This window comes from Citrus sinensis, chromosome 2 (genome assembly GCF_022201045.2).
Source record: "Citrus sinensis cultivar Valencia sweet orange chromosome 2, DVS_A1.0, whole genome shotgun sequence".
Classification (NCBI taxonomy): domain Eukaryota; kingdom Viridiplantae; phylum Streptophyta; class Magnoliopsida; order Sapindales; family Rutaceae; genus Citrus; species Citrus sinensis.
In genome coordinates this window covers 4,637,366-4,657,977 of record NC_068557.1, presented here as the reverse complement: position 1 = coordinate 4,657,977, position 20,612 = coordinate 4,637,366, and the positions used below count along the sequence as shown (strand labels likewise).

The window sequence follows — 20,612 nt, the reverse complement described above, 5'->3', positions numbered from 1 at the left end:
AGCAAGTGGTTTATATAAATTTGTTTTATTTTTTACATAATTATCTTAATTACAGTAAAATAATAATTGATAAAAAAAAAAAAGGAGAGGCAATTTTAGGAATTTTTTTTTCAAATTTTTTTTATTCAAAGGAATAAAAATAAGAGGAATCTTTGACATGCCAAAAATTGAAGTGGAACAGACACAGTAAAATACAAAAGGAAGATAGGAAAAGCAGAGCAGCTCCGTAAATAAATAAAGTACAAGTTGTAATTAGTGCGTGGTGACTCTCTGATATTCCCAAAGCCGATCCTCTTTCTCTTTGACAAACACAAACCCTAGAGAGAGAGAGAGAGAGAGAGAGAGAGAGCCATGGCGGCGGCGGCGGCGGCGGCAGCGCAGTGGTTGAGTGTGTGTATAACGTTCAGCGTAAGCCTAATAATAATAATAATAGGGAGCAGCAGCTTGGTGGCGGTGGTGAGTGGAAACTCGGAGGGGGACGCGCTGTACGCGCTCAGGAGAAGCCTATCAGATCCCGATAACGTGCTTCAGAGCTGGGATCCAACTCTCGTCAATCCCTGCACTTGGTTTCACATAACCTGTAATCAGGACAACCGCGTTACCCGACTGTGAGTCAGTGGGCCCCATCTCCATCCCCCCCACCCCACCTCCCCACAATTCCTATTTTGGTTTGTATTTTTTTTTTCCCCCGGGTTCATCGTTTTGCTCTTGCTGGTCTTCATTTGCAGGGATTTGGGTAATTCAAATCTATCCGGCCGTCTCGTCCCTGAACTGGGCAAGCTCGAGCATTTGCAATACCTGTATGTGAATCAGAATTTGTTTCTGTTCATTTCTTTTCGTAATATGTATATATTAAATATTAATTAGTTTTCTTTTTTTTTTTAAACATAAATTAAATTGCTATTACGTGTAGGGAACTTTACAAAAACAACATCCAAGGAACTATCCCTGTCGAGCTCGGTAACTTGAAGAGCCTCATCAGCTTGGACTTGTATAATAACAACATCTCGGGGAAAATCCCTCCTTCCTTGGCTAAATTGAAATCTCTTGTTTTTTTGTAAGTGTTGGTTTGCTGCGCTTTTATTTATCAGCTCTCAGCTTGTCTTTTTTATGATTCGGGACTGGCAAAATTCAGTTCTCGTGCTTGCAATGTGCTTGTATGCTCTTTGGGGTTGGCGTATTTGACTGTTTGTTATGTAATAGTGCTTATATCAACACATGTGCTGATTCTCAAGCTCAAAGTGTATTCCTTGGAGTCAGATACCAATGTAAAAACTCAAATGCGATATTGGAATTAGATAAGTTACTTTTGGAACAGTGTGTTCTGGTCCTGTATGCTCCCTCATTAGACTTTTAAGTGGTTTTGTTGGTTAATACAGCCTTGCATCTCATTGCAATTGGGGTCTGGCAGACCGTTCTATACAGTTATAATTTGGGCGACCTATCACTTGTCCCTCATTTTTTCTGGAATTAGTTGATATAAGATGGTGATGTATAATTGCTGGCCTGAGTGTCACGTTCTTTGTTTTGCAGGCGGCTTAACGATAATCGGCTAACTGGACAAATTCCCAGGGAACTTGTTGGAATTTCAAGTCTCAAAGTTGTGTAAGTACACACATTTGTATGATGGTATCTGTTGGTATTGTCTTCTGTTGCTGTAATATTGAAAAATTTGGCTGCTTATCAGGGATGTTTCAAGCAATGATCTGTGTGGAACAATTCCTACAAGCGGACCATTTGAACACATCCCACTCAACAAGTATGTTTCATCTTTTTGTAACTTGCTGCTTGCATCCCTGTTGTAATTTTGTTCAAGCTAATGTATATGGATTTAATTATTCATCTCTGCACACACCTTCTGCTTCTTCTTAACTTATTTTTTTGTCCTTGGATTGCAATTTATGTTATCGAGGTCCTTGTGTCATTCTTTGTTGATAGAAATAGGCTATATCTGTCTTTTTTATTTTACGTTATTCTGTGGAGAATCTTGTTATTTTACAGGACTGGGATTGTTATGTTTATGGGGTTATCATAAAATGAAATTTATTTAACATTGGACTTGTAACCTTCCATGTTGCAAGTTTATGATCCATGATGCATGAATTCCATACCTGTAACATCGCCTACTTCTATACTTCCAATCAAGGGGAGTTATCAATTGTGTGAGTTGTGATGACTGGGGATATTAACTATGGCGCTCTTCTAACTATATTGCATGTAATTTGGGAGATTATAGGTAAGGAGGGTATCCATTCGGCACTCTAATAGACATTGCCATCTGTTTCCCTGCAATGATAGATAGTTTATATAAATGGCTGAAACTTATATAGATTAATATATTATGACGGTCACTTTGCAAATTTAATTCATTGTGAAATGTTAGTTGCATTGTACTTGAATTTTAGAGGATTTTAGGATTATCTTATTCACATCTGAATCACAGTGATTTCTGTGTTGTTGCATCTTCATCGGAACATGGTTGGCATAAATAGGTTATGTGGATTATGACTTGAGAACATGATAGTCATAAAAATAGGCATAAACCTTCCAAGTCTCATTGATACTTTGATGGGGATCCTTCTGGGATTTGTTCCTTTTTCTTTTTTTCCTCAGAACTGTGAGTCAACCATGTGACTTCTTGTTTGGAACCTGCTTTGTGTTGTAATTCACTTAACCAAATGGGGAATTTGAATGCATGACTTCTTCTTGGTAAGCCTGATTTAATACTATGTGAGGAGCCATCTATCCCAAAGATTGTTGTAGGAATGGCCCAACAACATTCAAAACTCTCAACAAAATATTGACTCTACTTATGTAAAAAGGGAAAGTGTTTGTTTCTGTTATTATGATATTTCTGGAGTTATTCTGCCTGTAAATGATAGTGAAAGGTTATACTTTACTGTGAAATCTGCATATAAATTATTGCCACCACTTAAGTCTTATAAATTCAGCAAATTAGTATAAACACTTTTTGAGTGAAATTACCACTCATTTTCCGGTTCTGAAATTTACAATGGTAAGAAGTGTTGTGATGTTGAGAACAATGGCAATACTATTGAAGGTTACTAGTAAATCGTTAGTTGGTTGCTAAAAGATTTAGAGCCTGTTGCATCTTTGCTAGTGAATTCTAGACTTGAGATTTACTTGCATTTGCATTTCAGAGGCCTCAACCTTCTAAGTTAAATTGGTTTTGGCTTCAGCAACAGTATCTGACGAGATGTCTTACCTGTAAATAACCACTCTGGAAAGTTTGGGTTTTCTGCCCTTAATAGATCATCTTATTGATTTTTTAATTTGTTCTTATACTCATGTGCTTGTTGATTTATTTTGATTTGTGCCTGAGGTTTGTATCAGAGAAAAAAAAATGGAAAAAATAATATACGTATGAGGTTTTTTGTGCACGCCATATTAGAAAACAAGAGGCTTTTGCAGGTCGGAAATCATTATTAAAAATTTCCATAATCTCAACCGGTAATTGTCATTCTTCTGTTAAATCAATTGAAATTTCAACCACATCCTGCAAATGAAAACATGAATTGTTTTGTATTGTAAAACATGATTGTTTTGTATTGCAGGTAATTTGGAATCTTCCAAAATAATCTTGAATAAGTTAAGTTATTTGAAACTTTGTGTTGAAATAATATTTTCTCAACTAACTATATGTAGGACAGGGACTTAGAAATGTGCATAACTTGGTAACTGGATGCTTTGCAGCTTCATGCTTACACATTATCCTCATAGTTTACATGCTGTGTGCTTTTGTGGACGTGTAATATGCTATTTTCCAAAATGATTGTAGTGAATTTGATAACCTTTAGATGGGAGGGGCAAAATGATACTGTGGAAGAAATTTTTGTCTGATATCTATCACAGATATATAGTTGTATGCTGCTATTAAGCAGTCTCTAGGGAAACTTTAACGGGAGTCATTTGCTGATAGCTAAATGTAAGTTTGTCTCCAAGAAGTGTCTGCTTTTCTGCAGTCTGCTGGACATCACACCGTAGAGCATTGAATAATTTTCTTCGCCTCTCTATCTCTTCTGCCAGTTGTAGGTTTCTATTCTCTGTTGCTCTCCCTGACCATATTTTGTTTGAATGGTGTAGCTTTGAGAATAACCCTCGATTAGAAGGTCCAGAGTTGCTGGGACTTGCAAGTTATGACACAAACTGCTCATAAACGATTGATTGTTGCTTCAAGCTCTACTCAGGTTTCGAATAGATGTGTCCGCGAAGATTGAAAGCGTCTTTACCTAAAAAGCATAGTGTTATTGGTGAAATGAAGCCATCATATATGTAAATTGTATTATACTGCTTAAATGCATCTGTAATAGCATCGTTGTGATCTTCATAAAAATGTTTCAACTTTCAAGATGAGAATTTTATTGATGTAATACAATACTAGCCAAGTGTTTTCTATTCCATCTATGAGAGTTCCATATAAAAAAGTATTAAATGTGTCAAACGCTTACATGTTGGTGTGAAGTATAGCATTGTGATATGTGGGATGCCTGAGCGTCTTCTATAATCATTAATCATTAAACAGGAAGAAACAACTTAATGAAGGCTCAAGAAGTGGAAATTTTAGAAACAAGAAGAAATTGATAAAATTAAATTAAAATGCCAGAACACCAAATCTCCATTCTTGTGGAGGAAGGATATGAGGGCTGCTTGGATTCATATTTTACCAAACAGGATAAAATCTCATGAGTCTTTTGAAATTCTTGTCTGGGAACGAGGGGTAAGTGTAGGAGTGGGGTGTAAGTAGGGATGGCAATGGGCACCGCCCGCAGCGGGTTTGCCATTACCAAACCTAAACTCGCACAAAATTTAAATTACCAAACACACCCGCAACCCGCAGCGGGTTTTAATTTTTTTAAAAAAACCCACCCGCAGCGGGTTTTAACAATTACCAAACCCGCAATGGTATCCGGCGGATTTTTTACGGGTTTCCGTATTTAAAATCACAAATATTTAATATATAAATTTATAATAATAACCTCAAGTTCCATATAACATATTCAATTTTATATTTAAACAATGTAAATGAAAAATTAAAATTTCCACATCAATTCAACACAAATTCTCAAATTTAAGTATAAATTATACAAATCTATTTAAAAAACACAAACTAATATCTAAAAATAATAATTACATTTCATATTATCATTTAAAACAAGATCAAAGAGAATATATTTATTTTATTCACCACCATAAGCACCCATCTAACACAATGCCTAAAATAATAATTAAGATTAATATTTTCAAATACTAATTCGAAGGGAAATGCCTTTAGTTTTCTTTAGGTTATGACTTTAGAATAAGAGATGAGCCATATACACACATACACAACTTTGAGCCTTTTGCTATTTGGTAATTTGATTAATTACATTATTTTCTTTATATATTTTTATATTTAAATTAAATTAAAAATATTTGAAAAAAATTATTGCGGGTTTGGTGGATATCCATGCGGGTATCCACCGGGTATAAGGTTAATACCAAACCCACCCGCATCCATATGCGGGTTTTAATTTATAATACTAAACCCGCCCGCAACAAATAAAATTACCCGCAACGGGCGGGTTTTGGCGGGTGGGTTTGGACGGGTTTGTGGGTTTGCGGGTACAATTGCCATCCCTAGGTGTAAGAATAAATATTTATTCCATGTTTTGCATGTTTTACTTAAAATTGGATTCGTGGTCGGCGGTCCAAATTTAACATTTTGTCTAAACATAATGGGATCACTTGGCGTCACTACAGAAAAACTATTTTGCGCTTTTATAATATATTCCTTCATTTATACACAGTATATATCACTCGAAAAGTTATTTATTTATTGTTATTAGCGGTCTGGTTTATTTGGTACTTTTAGTATTTTATTTTTATTTATTATTTTTATGTTAGTATTGTATTTTTATCATATATATACTCTAATTCGATACTATTGTAAATATAACATGGTACTACATCTTATTTAGTACAATTCAATCTAATTCTAATAATTAATCCAATCTAATCCAATTAAGTCAAATTCAGTAAGTGATTTCAATTTAATCTATGCACCAACCCTAGCCTAAAAATGAATATTATGTTATGTGTTTTTTTTCCCCCAAATTCAAATTTATAGAATTTATAACACTTGCTTCACCTATGAGAGAAGAGAAACCTATGTCGCGCAGGTGCACCACCTCAACTTACTGAGGGATCATGATTCTCTCTTGATTTGATCATGTCATAAGCAAATAATTCAATTGCTGATTAGTAGTTAAAAAATAAAAATAAAAGAAGTTGAATCTTACCCATATACTATCACTAAAAGACACATGGCAGAAGATCTTAAAAAAATCAGAAGAGATCAGATCAGGAGATGATCATTTTCCCTTACTGAGATTGTGAGCCCTCCCATTAAGGGCTTGTCATTTGGCAAGTCCAATAGATCTAGCAACATGACCCATAAATTTTTTATTTAAAAAAAAATTATATTATTTAATTTATGTATGGCATTATAGGAAAAAATTATATAATATATAAGACGTTTCATGTCAATCATACAATAAGTAAATGTTATGACATATGTGCATTTATTTTTAAAAAATCACTATGCAAATAGTAATTATATTAAATTTAATTGTGCATGTTATATATGCATTAATTAGTTGTATTACTTCTGATGTATTGTAAAATTTCTCCACGATAGGACGGCGAAGTTTTTATTGAGACCTTCACTAATGAGTCTTCTACCTAAAAGTGACAAAATAAAAATTAGTGGCACACGTAATTGGGTGATAGCGAAATTAAGGATTAAAACATTATTGGATATATTTGGTAGTTTAATAGTTAATATTATCACCATACACGTGATATATATTTATATTCTTAAGTTTTTTTTTTCATAAGTTTTAGATGTCTCGATCTTTCTGTTATATATTATATACGTTATTGATCAAATTATTGATGCTCCTCAGCTTGTTTTGAATGCATTTGATCTGAACAGTTCGAGCAACAATAAGGGAAATAGTGGATGGTATTTAATAGGTGAGATTTTTCATCTCCATTTTAAAATTTTAAAATAGAAAAAGAAAAAATAAAATTATCGATAGGTTAAATTTCACTTTGTCTCAATTATTTACTAATATTAATTCAATGCGCCCATAAATTTATTATAAGTTTATATTCCATCCACACACAATTAAAATTAAGTGGCCTTTTAATTCTCTCTCTCTCTCTCTCTCTCACTCTCCCCTAATCTCTCTATGTTCATTGCACCCTTACAAGTGTGAGAAAAAACGACTGAGGATATATAACAGAGAAGAATACAATATATTGAAAATAATGGAAAGATTATTGTCATCTCCCATATATAATAGAAAAACTAAGGTAATCTCTAATCTTACACATGTATATGTACTATTGAACTTGGTTTTTTTGCTTGGTAAAAAGTTAAAATAGTAGCTTTCACCGTATGCTACTAACAGCATCAGTTTTTCAAAAATTAGTACACGGTATTGACATGCGTGGACTTAATATATTATCAAAATAATCATTATATTTTGATTAAAAAAGAAGAAGATGAACTTGTTCAGCTAAATTAGACAATGTATGTATATATTTTTATTTATTTTAACTCTTTGATTTGATATTGTCCCATTAAATTTTACTAAAGAAAGGTTTTTTATTTAATGAAGTAGGCGTCATGTATAAGCAACATCACTTTTTGTAATTCTTTTACCAAGGTCTGATAGAATGAAGATGGCAGTAGGTAATATGTAAGAGGAGTGTTGAGAACTTGAGAGTCGATGTAACACAACATATAATTAGAACCTAATTTGAAAGCAAACCAAAATCCATTTGGCTCCCAAATATATATATATATATATATATATATATATATATATATATATATATATATATATCGCAAATCAACAAAAATGAAGCCAAAATTATGCGTCCATGTGTCTGGCCAGTTGGAAAAGGAAGCATCCTGAAGTTGGAATTTTTCATCATACCTTTAAATATTAATCAACAAAATACCTTTTTTTTTTTTTTTTTACGATATTTGCAAATTGCAATAGTTTACATCTCTATGTTTCTCTTTACAGTTCATCGCAACAGCTTCATTATTTGATGTTTTAATCAATCATAATTAAACATATTTATTCTTTTTGTATTCACCTGGCTGGCGAAATGGGCGTGTCAACGGGCTATGGGTCTATTTAAGAGAGTCCTGACTGATTTTTTTATTATAAATATCAATAACACTCTGATTGTAATATATAAAAAAAAAATTTGATAACAATTAAAATTAAAAATGGGGAAAAGGACTAGTTAGGTGAAATAATCGTAGAGATTTTTTATGTTCTCAGAAACGATTACAGAGGTTCTATTTTAAGACACACATCGATTATTTCTTTTTACACAAATTAAATTTTAGAACTTTGAGTGCTCTTGCTTTGAGAACGAGGAAGGATCCACGTGTCATTTTGATCCCTTTTGAGGGCCAACAATAATGACCATTTTTTGTGTAAATTAATCTGAAGATATCATAGAGCAGGTTTAGATAGCAGCCACAGGTTAAAACATAAATATGTCACGTTATCGATAAATGTATAGATCAGTTGGCATAAAATTGTTCTAATTTAATTAAAATCCTTCATTTGAGATTTGGAAATGTAATTACATTAAATCTTTGTTGAGAGAACTTTACTGCTCTGGTGGTCCTACTCGATTCAAATCTGAATTAGTCGAGACCTAATGTAATCTTCAGATATCAAATGATTTGATATAAAAAAAAAAACCATAAATATGCCTCGTTTTAATTGTGAAAATGTTAAGTCGTTATCAACAAGTTTGGAATACTTGGGTCCACCAATGACTCAACGCAATAATAAAGCTAGAATTCTATAATTTTATAAACTCCCATGTGTTTAATTATTTTCAATTGATTTATTTTTTTAATCCCAATTTTTTTTATAGCCTCTACTTCAATCTCTTAAATCTACATGATTGTAAAGTCGGCCCCGCTAAACGTGTCTTTGTTGATCTTTAGGACCAAGTAAGGTCCATCAAAATATATACATGAACTAAAATAAAGAGTAATGATACAGCCACAAACTCTTGTATAAATTTATTTTGTACAAACTGACGTGGCATTAATTCATTGATTGAATGAAAATATAAATTAATAAAAATAAATCATGTGGGCCAAATGATATTTAATTCAACCAATCTTATCATGCTACATCAGTTTGTACAAAATAAGTTTGTACAAGAGTTTATGGCTGTATCATTACTCTAAAATAGAATACTAGGGATGCTACTTTAGACAGCAAATCTTACCGATTAGCAAAAATTGATAACGTTATTGTTGACCATTCTTTGATATTTAATTAAATAAGATACAGAGTAACAAGTAGATACGAAGCATCAATTTTCAATCTAATAACTATAAGAAAACAAGGGGTTAGGTCCACAGTTTAGACAAAACCATATACAAATTAATAAACAAACGGGCATTATTAATACACTTCCAAACTAAGATTGAGATACAAAATAAAATAGCATTTGGATGAAACTACAATCATAAGATTTAATGACTAATTATGACATGACTTTTTATGTATTTTTTTAGACATTTACTTATGGGATTTTTAATTTTCTTGATTCATTAAGATAATCTTCCGATCCGAAAATTTGTGCTGTCGAAAAGGTTTCCTTGCCTGGAAGACATCATTTCTTGTCTTTTTTTTTTCCTCCCAATATAGAGATTCTTTGATTAATTGCAATGATAGCTCTTGCTTTTGATTTTGTTATTTAGCTTTGTCATCATCTTTTTTACATAGGACGAGAGAATGAAGCATGTGGTGGGAGGAGAGAGAGAGAAAAAAAGTTGACAATAGAGAGAGAAGAGGTAATTCTCTCGTCCTTCTTTCGTTAATCTTAATATTTAGCAGTACTCTTTCTTTAATTATATAAAAGGAAAATGGTCCCAAAGTATCGAAGATTAGAGTTGTACAAATATTTATTATTAGGCTATGGATAAGTTGGAATTGATCTACGATGGATTACGAATCTCAGCTACACACGCAAAGTGATAAATAATTAAAAAAACTCATAATAACTTTAATTGTGTGATTATAAAATAATGTTCTAACTTAAAGCGGTTCTAAGTTAGCCAGACCCTTGTTATTATTATTCCTCCGAGAAGAAGACATTTTACGTAATAAAAATATATATAGTTGTGTTCAACGAATTGATGTGCGGCTCTATTCTCAAAACGAAGCTCCAAAAATCATTATAGATGAAAAAAAAATCACTTCTTCCGATCAAATTGAATCAACTTAACCTCTTTTGATAGCCGAAATCCAACGGCGTACTTATGAAATGCATTTTGACAAATCAAAATCAATTTACTTATTTTTATATTTACGTTAATTCTTACTGTTTCTAATTTTTCTCACTCGGATCTCTATTTTCTTTAATGATGATTAAATGCATCGTGACGTTAAAAGTTGCAATGAGAAAAACATTTTTCAGATCCTTTTACTATTGTAAACTCATCGTCAACCTGTTATGATATGCTTATCAGAAGTAAGAAGTCTATATATTGACATTAGCTCGTCGAGAAGTTATCCGTCGAGTCATAGGTTTTATTTTAAGTGTGTATTAAACTTTAATGTGGCCTTATATTTATGTCTGACGTGGCGATGTACTATAGGTCATTCTTTACCGTTTTAATATAATGTATTAATTTTAAAAAAAGTTAAAATTGAAACATTATAAATATTATAATAAGAAAATGTAATGGATAAATAATTTTTTTTTAAAAAAATAAGAAATATCAAGGATCGTGGGTGTCATCTCACTTCGCAAAAGGTAGCTCCATCCAACAACGCGAAAGCTCATTTGCATAAGAAAATAATCAGTGTCTGCGCACTATGAGCGATTAGCAATAATTTATATGGCCATGACCACATGTGCACTCAGTCACTGTGAATACTGCCAGCCTATGACCTATGTAATCATTCAAAATAGTATTAAAAAAAAAATTAAGAAGAAAAGAAAAGCGCAAAAGCTAAGCCATGCTTTAAAAATATGAATCTTTAATTATTTCAATGGACCCATTTGTGCCCGCCGTGGCTATATATATGCTTACAATAGCTTTTCTTGAAGCCATCTTTCACCTTCTTTCTTAGTCTTCATTAATAGTTGGATAGAAAAAAATGGGGTTAGGTTTGAGACATGTTGCTGTTGTTGTCACTTGTTGGATACTAATGTTGTGTTCAGTTTTTGAGACCTCGTACGGTTCAAAAACCAGACACTATAAGTGGGAAGTAGAGTACATGTTTTGGTCCCCAGATTGCAAAGAAAGCATAGTGATGGGGATCAACGGTCAGTTTCCCGGGCCGACGATCCGAGCCAGGGCCGGCGACACGATCGCCGTCGAGCTCACTAACAAGCTCTATACTGAAGGAGTTGTGATTCATTGGCACGGAATCAGACAGCTCGGCACTCCATGGGCTGATGGCACTGCTTCCATCTCCCAGTGTCCTATCAACCCCGGAGAAACCTATCTTTACAGATTCAAAGTTGACAAGGTAGTGTAAAAAATGTTCATATTAATTTAGAAATTAAGAAAATTTTGACAGAACGCTGTCAGCAAACGACGTTAAACCGATACTGCTAATTGACTTCGTTTCTAACGTTTTGTCAGCACTCTGTCTCTTTATTAGCAAAATTTTTTTCTGTATTTATATTATATTTACAACCAACTAATTAATAGAATCATGATATGTTAGACGTATGGCAAGTGCAGGCAGGAACGTACTTTTACCATGGACACTTAGGGATGCAAAGATCAGCAGGTCTGTACGGATCTCTGATTGTGGACGTGGCAGACGGAGAGAAAGAGCCATTCCATTATGATGGGGAGTTCAACTTGTTGTTAAGTGATTGGTGGCACAGAAGTGTCCATGAGCAAGAGGTCGGCCTCTCCTCAAGGCCATTACGTTGGATTGGTGAGCCACAGGTAATTAATTAAATTAATTCCATAAGATAACCAAATTTTCACCCAAATGTTCATGAAAGCAGCAAAGATAATTAATTTTTCAAATTTTATTCGCGTTTGGGAATGATGTGTGTACGTATACACACACATCAGACACTGCTGATAAACGGAAGAGGGCAATTCAATTGTTCACTGGCGGCGCATTTTAGCAACGGCTCGGCGGAACAGTGCAAGTTAAGAGGGAATGAACAGTGCGCACCCCAGATCCTGCATGTTCAACCAAACAAGACCTACAGGCTCAGGATAGCTAGTACCACTGCACTCGCTTCACTCAACTTGGCTGTCAAGGTACGTATTCTGTAATCTACCTAATCTTTTTTTTTTAATATAAATATATTCATAGCTTTGCTTTGTTAATATTATATTTTGGTAAATAATTCATAATTTATACTACATAATAGATATGCCGTCTCAAAAGATTTTATTTGATAAGGGTTCGGTTATGGTTATGTTGGAGTTAGACAAATCTCAACCACACACTCAAAGTGATAAATAAGTGTAGTTGAAATTCCTACTTTACCGTAGGTTAATTCTAACATAGCTATAGTCTTACAATAAATATGTTGTTGTTCACTATACTTAATAGTATAATACCAGTTTTATAATTGTTCAGATAACTAATAAATTGTCACCAATAACGAGCGAAATGAATAGGATCAGGCAATGGTGCAATTGTTTTACCGTGCCACAGTTGCAACCGTTTGATGTACTTAGATTGGTGGGGTTCATTGGAATCTAACGACTGAATATAACTGTAGCACGGTACCACAGTTGCACCTAAGGTTTCCCCAATATATAATGTAAATAAGGTTGTAATCTTTGTAAATTGGAAACGTACAAGTTTGAATTTTGAAGCTAAAACTTATTGAAGATTTTAAATTTCGAAAAAACGACTCTCTTCTACACAAGAGTTTTATATTTATATTTATATTTATATTTATATTTGGTACTGTGATTAAAAAAATACAAAAGACAGATCAAATGAATCCGGTGTTATAATATTAATTGATTATTTTATTTTATATATATATTTTTTATAATCATTGTGTTGTCAAAATTTTTTAATCTTAATATCTGTGCTCTAAAAAATTGGGAATCTTTTGATACATCATGCGACCTTTGTCAGATTTTTTCTCGCGTTCTCAATAAAAAGTTGACAAGCTGTGATTAAAGTTAAACGACAGATAAAGTGGCAGAACTTTTTTCGGGGACAAGAGAAAAGCAGTAGAAACGTTTAAATCATGTGTTTGATCCCTTAATTATTCTTATGTGGGGGTCAAAAAGATATCGAAAGTTTAGGAAGTGGTAGGTATGGTATGGAACACTCAACACTTGAATTCAAAGAACTCTGACATTTATAATCAGAGGTAGGTAACACTTGAGCAGGGCTTACCTTGATAATAATCAACTAACATAGTAACCGACATGAGTTTATAGTTAATCTTAATTAATATTGGCATACCTTCGTATAATTTATAATTAATTCTGTCAACGTTCTATTAATCATCAGTTTTTTTTAACATTTTCGTTAGGTATATATGTACGTACGTACGTATGTAAAGCCAAAAAAGAGAAACATTTGTGCTTCTTTTATTTATTATACAGGTGGATTAAGCATGTACATGGTGTATACGCATAATAATTACTAATTAGTGGAAGCCAGCTAGATAGGGGTTGCATAATTATAATGGAGATCGATTTGCTCTCATTCCCGCCCCCACCATCATGCACTAAACATTACTTCAGTCTTTAGGCAGGAACTCTGAATGACTTTTCCATTCAAATTCTACAAGAAGTCTGACGTGCCCGTGCCCACATACTGAGAAGAGGACAGTGTAATGGGGGGCCATGGCTAATTTGAATGGTTCCCACTCCCATTTCTCTGCTGCTGATCATATACTTGGATCCGTACCCTGGCTGTTTATAACCTCACATCACATATGCACATGCACATGCACATGCAGCTTTTGCTTGGGCCTCGTTCTTGTCGTCTTTTATTTGTTTATTAATTATTCGAAGGCTGACTCTGAAACTTGGTTTCACTGCTGATTTGTACTTTATGCTATATCTATGTCACATACCGTGTCGTATGATCAATACTCTTAAATCTTTTGCAGAATCACAAAATGGTGGTTGTGGAAGCTGATGGAAATTACGTGCAACCATTTGAAGTAGATGACATGGACATATATTCTGGTGAGAGCTATTCGGTCTTATTAACAACAAATCAAGATCCCTCCCATAATTACTGGATCTCAGCTGGTGTTAGGGGAAGAAAACCTGCAACCCCTCCGGCCCTAACACTCTTAAACTATCATCCCACTTCTGCTTCCAAAATCCCTCTCTCCCCACCACCTATAACTCCTAGATGGGACGACTATGATCACAGCAAATCATTCTCCAACAAAATATTTGCCCTAATGGGATCCCCCAAGCCTCCCACAAATTTCCACCGTCGGCTCACCCTTCTTAACACTCAAAACACCATTAACGGGTTCACTAAGTGGGCTATTAACAATGTGTCCCTGAATTTACCCCCCACTCCTTACTTAGGATCCATCAAATATGGTCTTAAAGATGCTTTTGATCAGAATGGTCCCCCCGAAAACTTCTCGAATGAGTATGACGTGATGAAACCTCCTGTAAACGCTAATACAACTCTTGGAAGTGGGGTTTACATGCTTGGTTTAAACACCACAGTTGATGTTATACTTCAAAATGCAAACGCGATAAGGCCAAACTTGAGTGAAACCCACCCTTGGCATTTGCATGGGCATGATTTTTGGGTATTAGGGCGCGGAGAAGGGAAGTTTACGAAAGAAGATGAGAAGAAATTTAACTTGAAGAATCCACCATTGAAAAATACTGCGGTGATATTCCCATATGGCTGGACTGCTTTAAGATTTGTTGCTGATAATCCAGGTGCTTGGGCATTTCACTGCCATATTGAGCCCCATTTCCATATTGGAATGGGTGTGGTTCTTGCTCTTGGTGTTGAAACCGTTGGTAATATTCCAAACCAGGCGTTGGCTTGTGGTTTGACTGGGAAAAGGTTCATGAACCCTAAACAAAATTGAGGCTAGCTAGTTTGTTTTATGTACTTTATTCCTGGAGTTTCTATTGTTGTTTTGATATTTATATTAATAAAATTTCGGAGTTGAATAAATAACTATGTCTGAAAGAGAAGAATGATGAGATGTCTCTTCTCATTAACGATGATACATATGAATTAGGATTTTCACATTCTTCTTCTTCTTTGTCTTCTTATTATTTCTTTCATAATCAAGTTAAATTGGTTTGATTGTAAATAATATGAAAAAATAAATGCAAAACTCAATTTTAAGTACTCATTAAACAAGAAGACAGAAAGAGGGAGGAAAAAGGGAGAGGATGTTATCTCATATATTTAATTCCATCTTAAAACTTAAATTTAATAAGACATTTTTTTTCAATACATAAATAATTAGTATTATATGGAAGTAAGTTTCTTAAGACTATTATAATTTATTATAATATAAACTTTATTTTTATTTATAATTCATCCAAATTAAGATCATAATTTTTTTATGATTATATAGAGCTTATTCTTTCATAAAATATATCCCTATACCCTATAAAAAGGCTTTACTGTCTATGCATGTTTATAAGATGCTTCTGACATATTTGGATTATATATTTTCATTTCTTATCTCTTTATCATCATTAATCATAATTATGCAACTCAGAAGTTCAGAACTTGTTCTATAATTCCAACCAATGGTCGGTAAAACTTGTTTATAAATTGCCCCCATGCCCATTGCTTTGTAATAGAAAGAAGAAACGGAAAGCTCTTTAATTGGTTGGCTTTCGTCATTAAATATAATCTTATTTAATTTCAGCTCTCACAAATCCTCTCACTAACAATTTCTGTATCAACATTATCATTTGGTACTTTTTATTTAGAACTATATACTAATACGTTAACAGCACGTTACTCTCGCTTCTTTTTAACATGTTTGAGAGATTTTAGAATATATTAAAGGTATTATACTCAGTTAATGCATGTATGTCATATGTGTATTTATTTTAATAAATCGCTGCATACATACGATAATTAAATGTGGTACCTTCAACATGTTCAAGAATTTCTCCTTTTATTCTTAAAAATAATTATATACATTATACTTATGAACAAACAATAATAAAATTAATATCAACTCGCTTCATCTTCTCTCTGAAATTCTTTAATCAAACCCTATGACCCTCACAAGCTGCCTCTGTATCTTCGTCTCCCTCTGATTCTCTGGCTGTTGGCTTTATGCGGCTTCTTAAATAATAAAGCTTTTGCCGACATCCTCTTCAATCCCAAAAACCCATTTAATGTAATTTCATTAGCCACCAACCTCGATAAGCCAGGCCACGTGGTTTGCCATAAAAGGAATCACAAATCCCTTTTTCAATTCTTTGCTTCCTCTATGCCCCCCCCCCCCCCCCCCCCCCCCCCCCCCAAAACAAAAAAAAAAATCGTTGCTTCCTCGCGTTCACAATTAAGAGAACTAATCAATTACGTACTCCTTATCTTCCCACATGCAGCTCAGGGTTGCACGTAATTAATTTTATTTGCATCATCTTTCATCTTATTCATAATTTTCCATCAACATTAAACCATTAATTGGCAACCTATACTTGCAAAGGTGCTAATTTCATTTTTTCCACCATTTATGTCTGCCAACCCTTTGTGATTCTATTAACCTGAAAGTTTGTTAACTCAATTTGACCACCAACTTGTTCTTTTAAAGGGAACAACTGTTTGTGTTTATTTGACCTGGTGACTGCTGTACAAGCAAAGCGAGTCACTCTTAATTATCTCCAGCGTGGCTGCTTCTACATCGTTGGATTTGCCTTAATAAAATATACATCTGACGGTACTTTTGGAAACGGACGTATATAAACTTAGGTTATAACTTAATTATAAGACGTAATTAAACGGAAGCAAACTAATGTGCTACGTACAATACTGGAAGCATAGTCTTGGCCCCATTCATATTCACCACAGGTTGTATTGTAACAGATAAATTTTCTTTCACCATGAATGATAAGAAATACCATGTTGATCTTCTAAAATCGATGGAGTATCAGCATGGTCCCTCCTTCAAAAGGTGTTCCGCGAGTGCATGATTTGGCTCTATCAAAATGATAGATTTTAGTCAACGTGTTATCCACTAGCCAGCCTGCTGTGAAAAAGTGACAAAATTATTAGGTCACGCGATTGTGTAATAATAACCCTTGAACTCACTTAAAAAAATTTCATTCATCAAGTTTGTTTGATCATCTCAAAATAATCAATGATATTTCAAATTTTGTTTGTACCTCAATAGATATATATATGCGGTTTACGAAAATTCTGAAAGAGACCCAACTTTTACATGGCACACTAATAATCTAACTCAGAAGATTTTTCATACATTATAACTATATATACAAAGTAGATATGAAAGCAATCACACTCAACGTGTGGTTGGTACACCGCCCTTTGTTTAACACAAAAGAAATTTCATGATACAAAATAAACCACGTGAGCTGTTGAGTGTTTTATGTAACTGTTGATTGCAGTATTGGCACATCATCAGTTTCTAAAATCTATATAAATTTGTCCAAAGTTTGTGGTTGTAGCTATTATCACTTGTTTGAAAACGTATCCGAAATGTGATTCACGAGTTAAATATAGCTCCAACAAAAGCTTATCTGCGTACGAAACTGGCAGCGACTAGTGAACTATCAGTGTCGGCCTGCATGCCGTTTACACACACACACACACACAAAAGGAGAGATCTTCGCATCCGCATGATCCGCACCAGGGATCCTGCATGTGAGCTTGCTTCCCTCAAGTTGGCTGTCCAGGTACGTACGCACGTATGACAACGGTTGCTGGCTCAAGGAGCTGCTGAAAATGAATAAGACAAAGAATGACAGCTGCACAGCCAATCATTGAAAACATTCTAGAAATTTCCAGCTTGCAGAGTTCACATGTTGATATTCCTCACCATAACAGTTTTGCCAGCTCATAGGATACACCTCACCTTCCTCATCAGCTGCTCTTTGGAAATGGTTGCTCAGGTGGCATGCCAGCAGGGCCTTGGGATCAAATGCTGGTTCTTCACAACCTGAATTCTCAACACCCTCTCTCAAACTTAAGGTCTTGTCAAAGACATTGAGTTTGCTTCGAAATTGACTGAACTTGTAGTAAGGCAATGGTTTGGTTAAAACATCTGCAATTTGGTCTCTGCTAGCCACAAAGTTTATATCCAGCTCTCCTTGAGTAACTTTATCTCTAATGAAGTGCAGATATATTTCAAAGTGTTTTGTTTTTTAGTGATACACAAGATTTGTGGCTATTGCTGCTGCACTTGTGCTATCACTCAGAATCATTGGAGTTCTCCGTATTTCAATCTTCAGCTCATCAAACAGAGAGTTAATCCAAGTGATTTCAGTGGTGCATTGAGCCATGGCTCTGTACTCTGACTCTGCTGTAGATCTTGCCACCATTCCTTGTTTCCTTGAGCTCCAAGCTACCAAATTATCTCCTAGGAACACACAATACCCACTTATTGATCTTCTGTCATCTGGATCACTTGCCCAGTCAGCATCTGTGTAGGCTACTAAATCAAGATGTTCTGATTTTTTGAATTGTAAACACATGTTGCCAGTGTTCTTTAGATATCTCAACACTCGTTTGCAGGCTATCCAGTGAGGCTGTCTTGGGTCAGACATGTATTGGCTCAGCTTGTTGACAGAGTAGGCAAGTTCTGGTCTCATTAGAACAGCATACTGCAGGCTTCCAATAACACTTCTGTAGAATGAAGGGTTATCGAGCTTGGCACCTTCTCCTTTCTTCAGCTTTTCTGATGTGCTGAATGGAGACTCTATTCCTTTGCAGCTCTCCATCTCGATTTTAGTTAATAGGTCTTGGACATATTTAGCTTGAGAAAGTAGAATAGAATTCTGATTTCTTATGACCTGTATCCCAAGGAAGTAGCTCAGATTTCCTAGATCTTTCAATGCAAAAGCTTCACTTAGCTTTCTTATCACACCCTCAATTCCTTTGCTATCACTTCCAGTGACAATTATGCCATCCACATACACAAGTATAATGACCATTTCAGCATTGTTCCTTCTAAAAAATAGTGAGGTATCACACTTTGAATTGTTGAACCCCCAAGAGTACAGAGCACTCTTTAACTTGTCAAACCAAGCTCTAGGTGCCTGTCTCAAGCCATAAAGAGCCTTCTTGAGTTTGCAAATGTGATTTGGCTTTCCTTTGTCTTCAAACCCTTCAGGTTGTGGCATGTACACTGTTTCTGTCAACTCCCCATTCAGAAAAGCATTATTTATATCAACTTGCCTCAACATCCAATCATTATTCACAGCCAAAGTCAGAATGATTCTAATGGTTGCAGCTTTGACCACAGGGCTGAAAGTCTCATTAAAATCAAGTCCTGGTGTCTGTAGAAATTGTTTCACGACAAGTCTGGCTTTGTATCTATTTATGGTACCATCTGGATTCTCCTTCACTTTGTACACCCACTTGTTTCCAATATGTTTGTAGTTCTGGTCATGTGGTATTAAAGTCCAGGTTTGGTTTTTGATTAAGGCATTGTATTCATCTTCCATTAGACTTGGCAAAATTCGGGTCCGGTCCGGGTTTTGGTGTTGCCCGGGACCGGACCGGATGAGAGAAATGCAAGCCCGGACCCGGGTTAAAACCCGGTTTTTCCGGGTGCGGTCCGGGCTTGAGCCCGGCACCTTCCGGGTCCGGGTTTTGATCCGGGTTTTTAAAACCCGCATGTGATAATTTCAATTTTTTTTCAATTTTTTTCTTTAATTTTTTTTTCATTTCTCTAACAATGCAAATTTTAAAAAAGAAAATAATCAAATAAACTCATTCAATCTCAAACTTTAAAAAAGAAAATAGTCAAATACAAATATATAACACATTAACAATGCAAATTTTGCACAAATGATAAATAAAAATTATTTCAATCTACTTTCTAATACCTAAATTCATCTAATTTCTAACTTAAACTCATTCAATCTATATATAAAATAAATAAATTAAATTCAACAACACAATAAATTTAAATAACATCTAACATATCATAAATTCATAATTATATATTTATATATAATATATTTATTTTTTAAATTTATTAAAAAACCGGGTCCGGTCCGGGTTCCGGGTTTTTTGTGTTGAACCCGGACCCGGGCCCGGAAATGTCCGGGTTTGAGAATTTCAAACCCGGATCCGGTTTTTATATGCATGCGGTCCGGGTTTTGCCCGGACCGGATTGGCCGGGTCCGGGCCGGGTCCGGTCCGGGCGGGCTTTTTTGACACTCCTATCTTCCATGGCTCTTCTCCACTTAAGGTCCTTCAATGCCACAATTGAGTCTTGGGGTAAAGAGGTTTCAGGTTGAGTAGATGTTTGGTAGACTTTTGGTTTAAAGATTCCTGCCTTTGATCTTGTGATCATAGGATGTAAAGGTAATTCCTTTTGAGTATTGGAGGCTTGAG

At 34.6% G+C, this 20,612-nt stretch overlaps 2 protein-coding genes across 2 annotated transcripts; both read left to right on the top strand.

Moving 5' to 3' along the window:
* The first annotated feature begins 203 nt into the window (after window positions 1–203).
* LOC102622636 (leucine-rich repeat protein 1) lies at window positions 204–4,421 on the top strand. Its single transcript, XM_006470372.4, has 6 exons — window positions 204–608; window positions 729–800; window positions 914–1,057; window positions 1,534–1,605; window positions 1,688–1,759; window positions 4,105–4,421. The coding sequence occupies exons 1-6, from the start codon at window positions 352–354 to the stop codon at window positions 4,175–4,177; spliced, it is 690 nt and encodes a 229-aa protein (XP_006470435.2). The 5' UTR covers window positions 204–351; the 3' UTR covers window positions 4,178–4,421.
* Window positions 4,422–11,162: 6,741 nt separating this feature from the next.
* On the top strand, window positions 11,163–15,233 carry LOC102622926 (L-ascorbate oxidase-like). Its single transcript, XM_006470373.4, has 4 exons — window positions 11,163–11,594; window positions 11,813–12,025; window positions 12,158–12,352; window positions 14,182–15,233. The coding sequence occupies exons 1-4, from the start codon at window positions 11,220–11,222 to the stop codon at window positions 15,139–15,141; spliced, it is 1,743 nt and encodes a 580-aa protein (XP_006470436.2). The 5' UTR covers window positions 11,163–11,219; the 3' UTR covers window positions 15,142–15,233.
* Window positions 15,234–20,612: the final 5,379 nt, after the last annotated feature.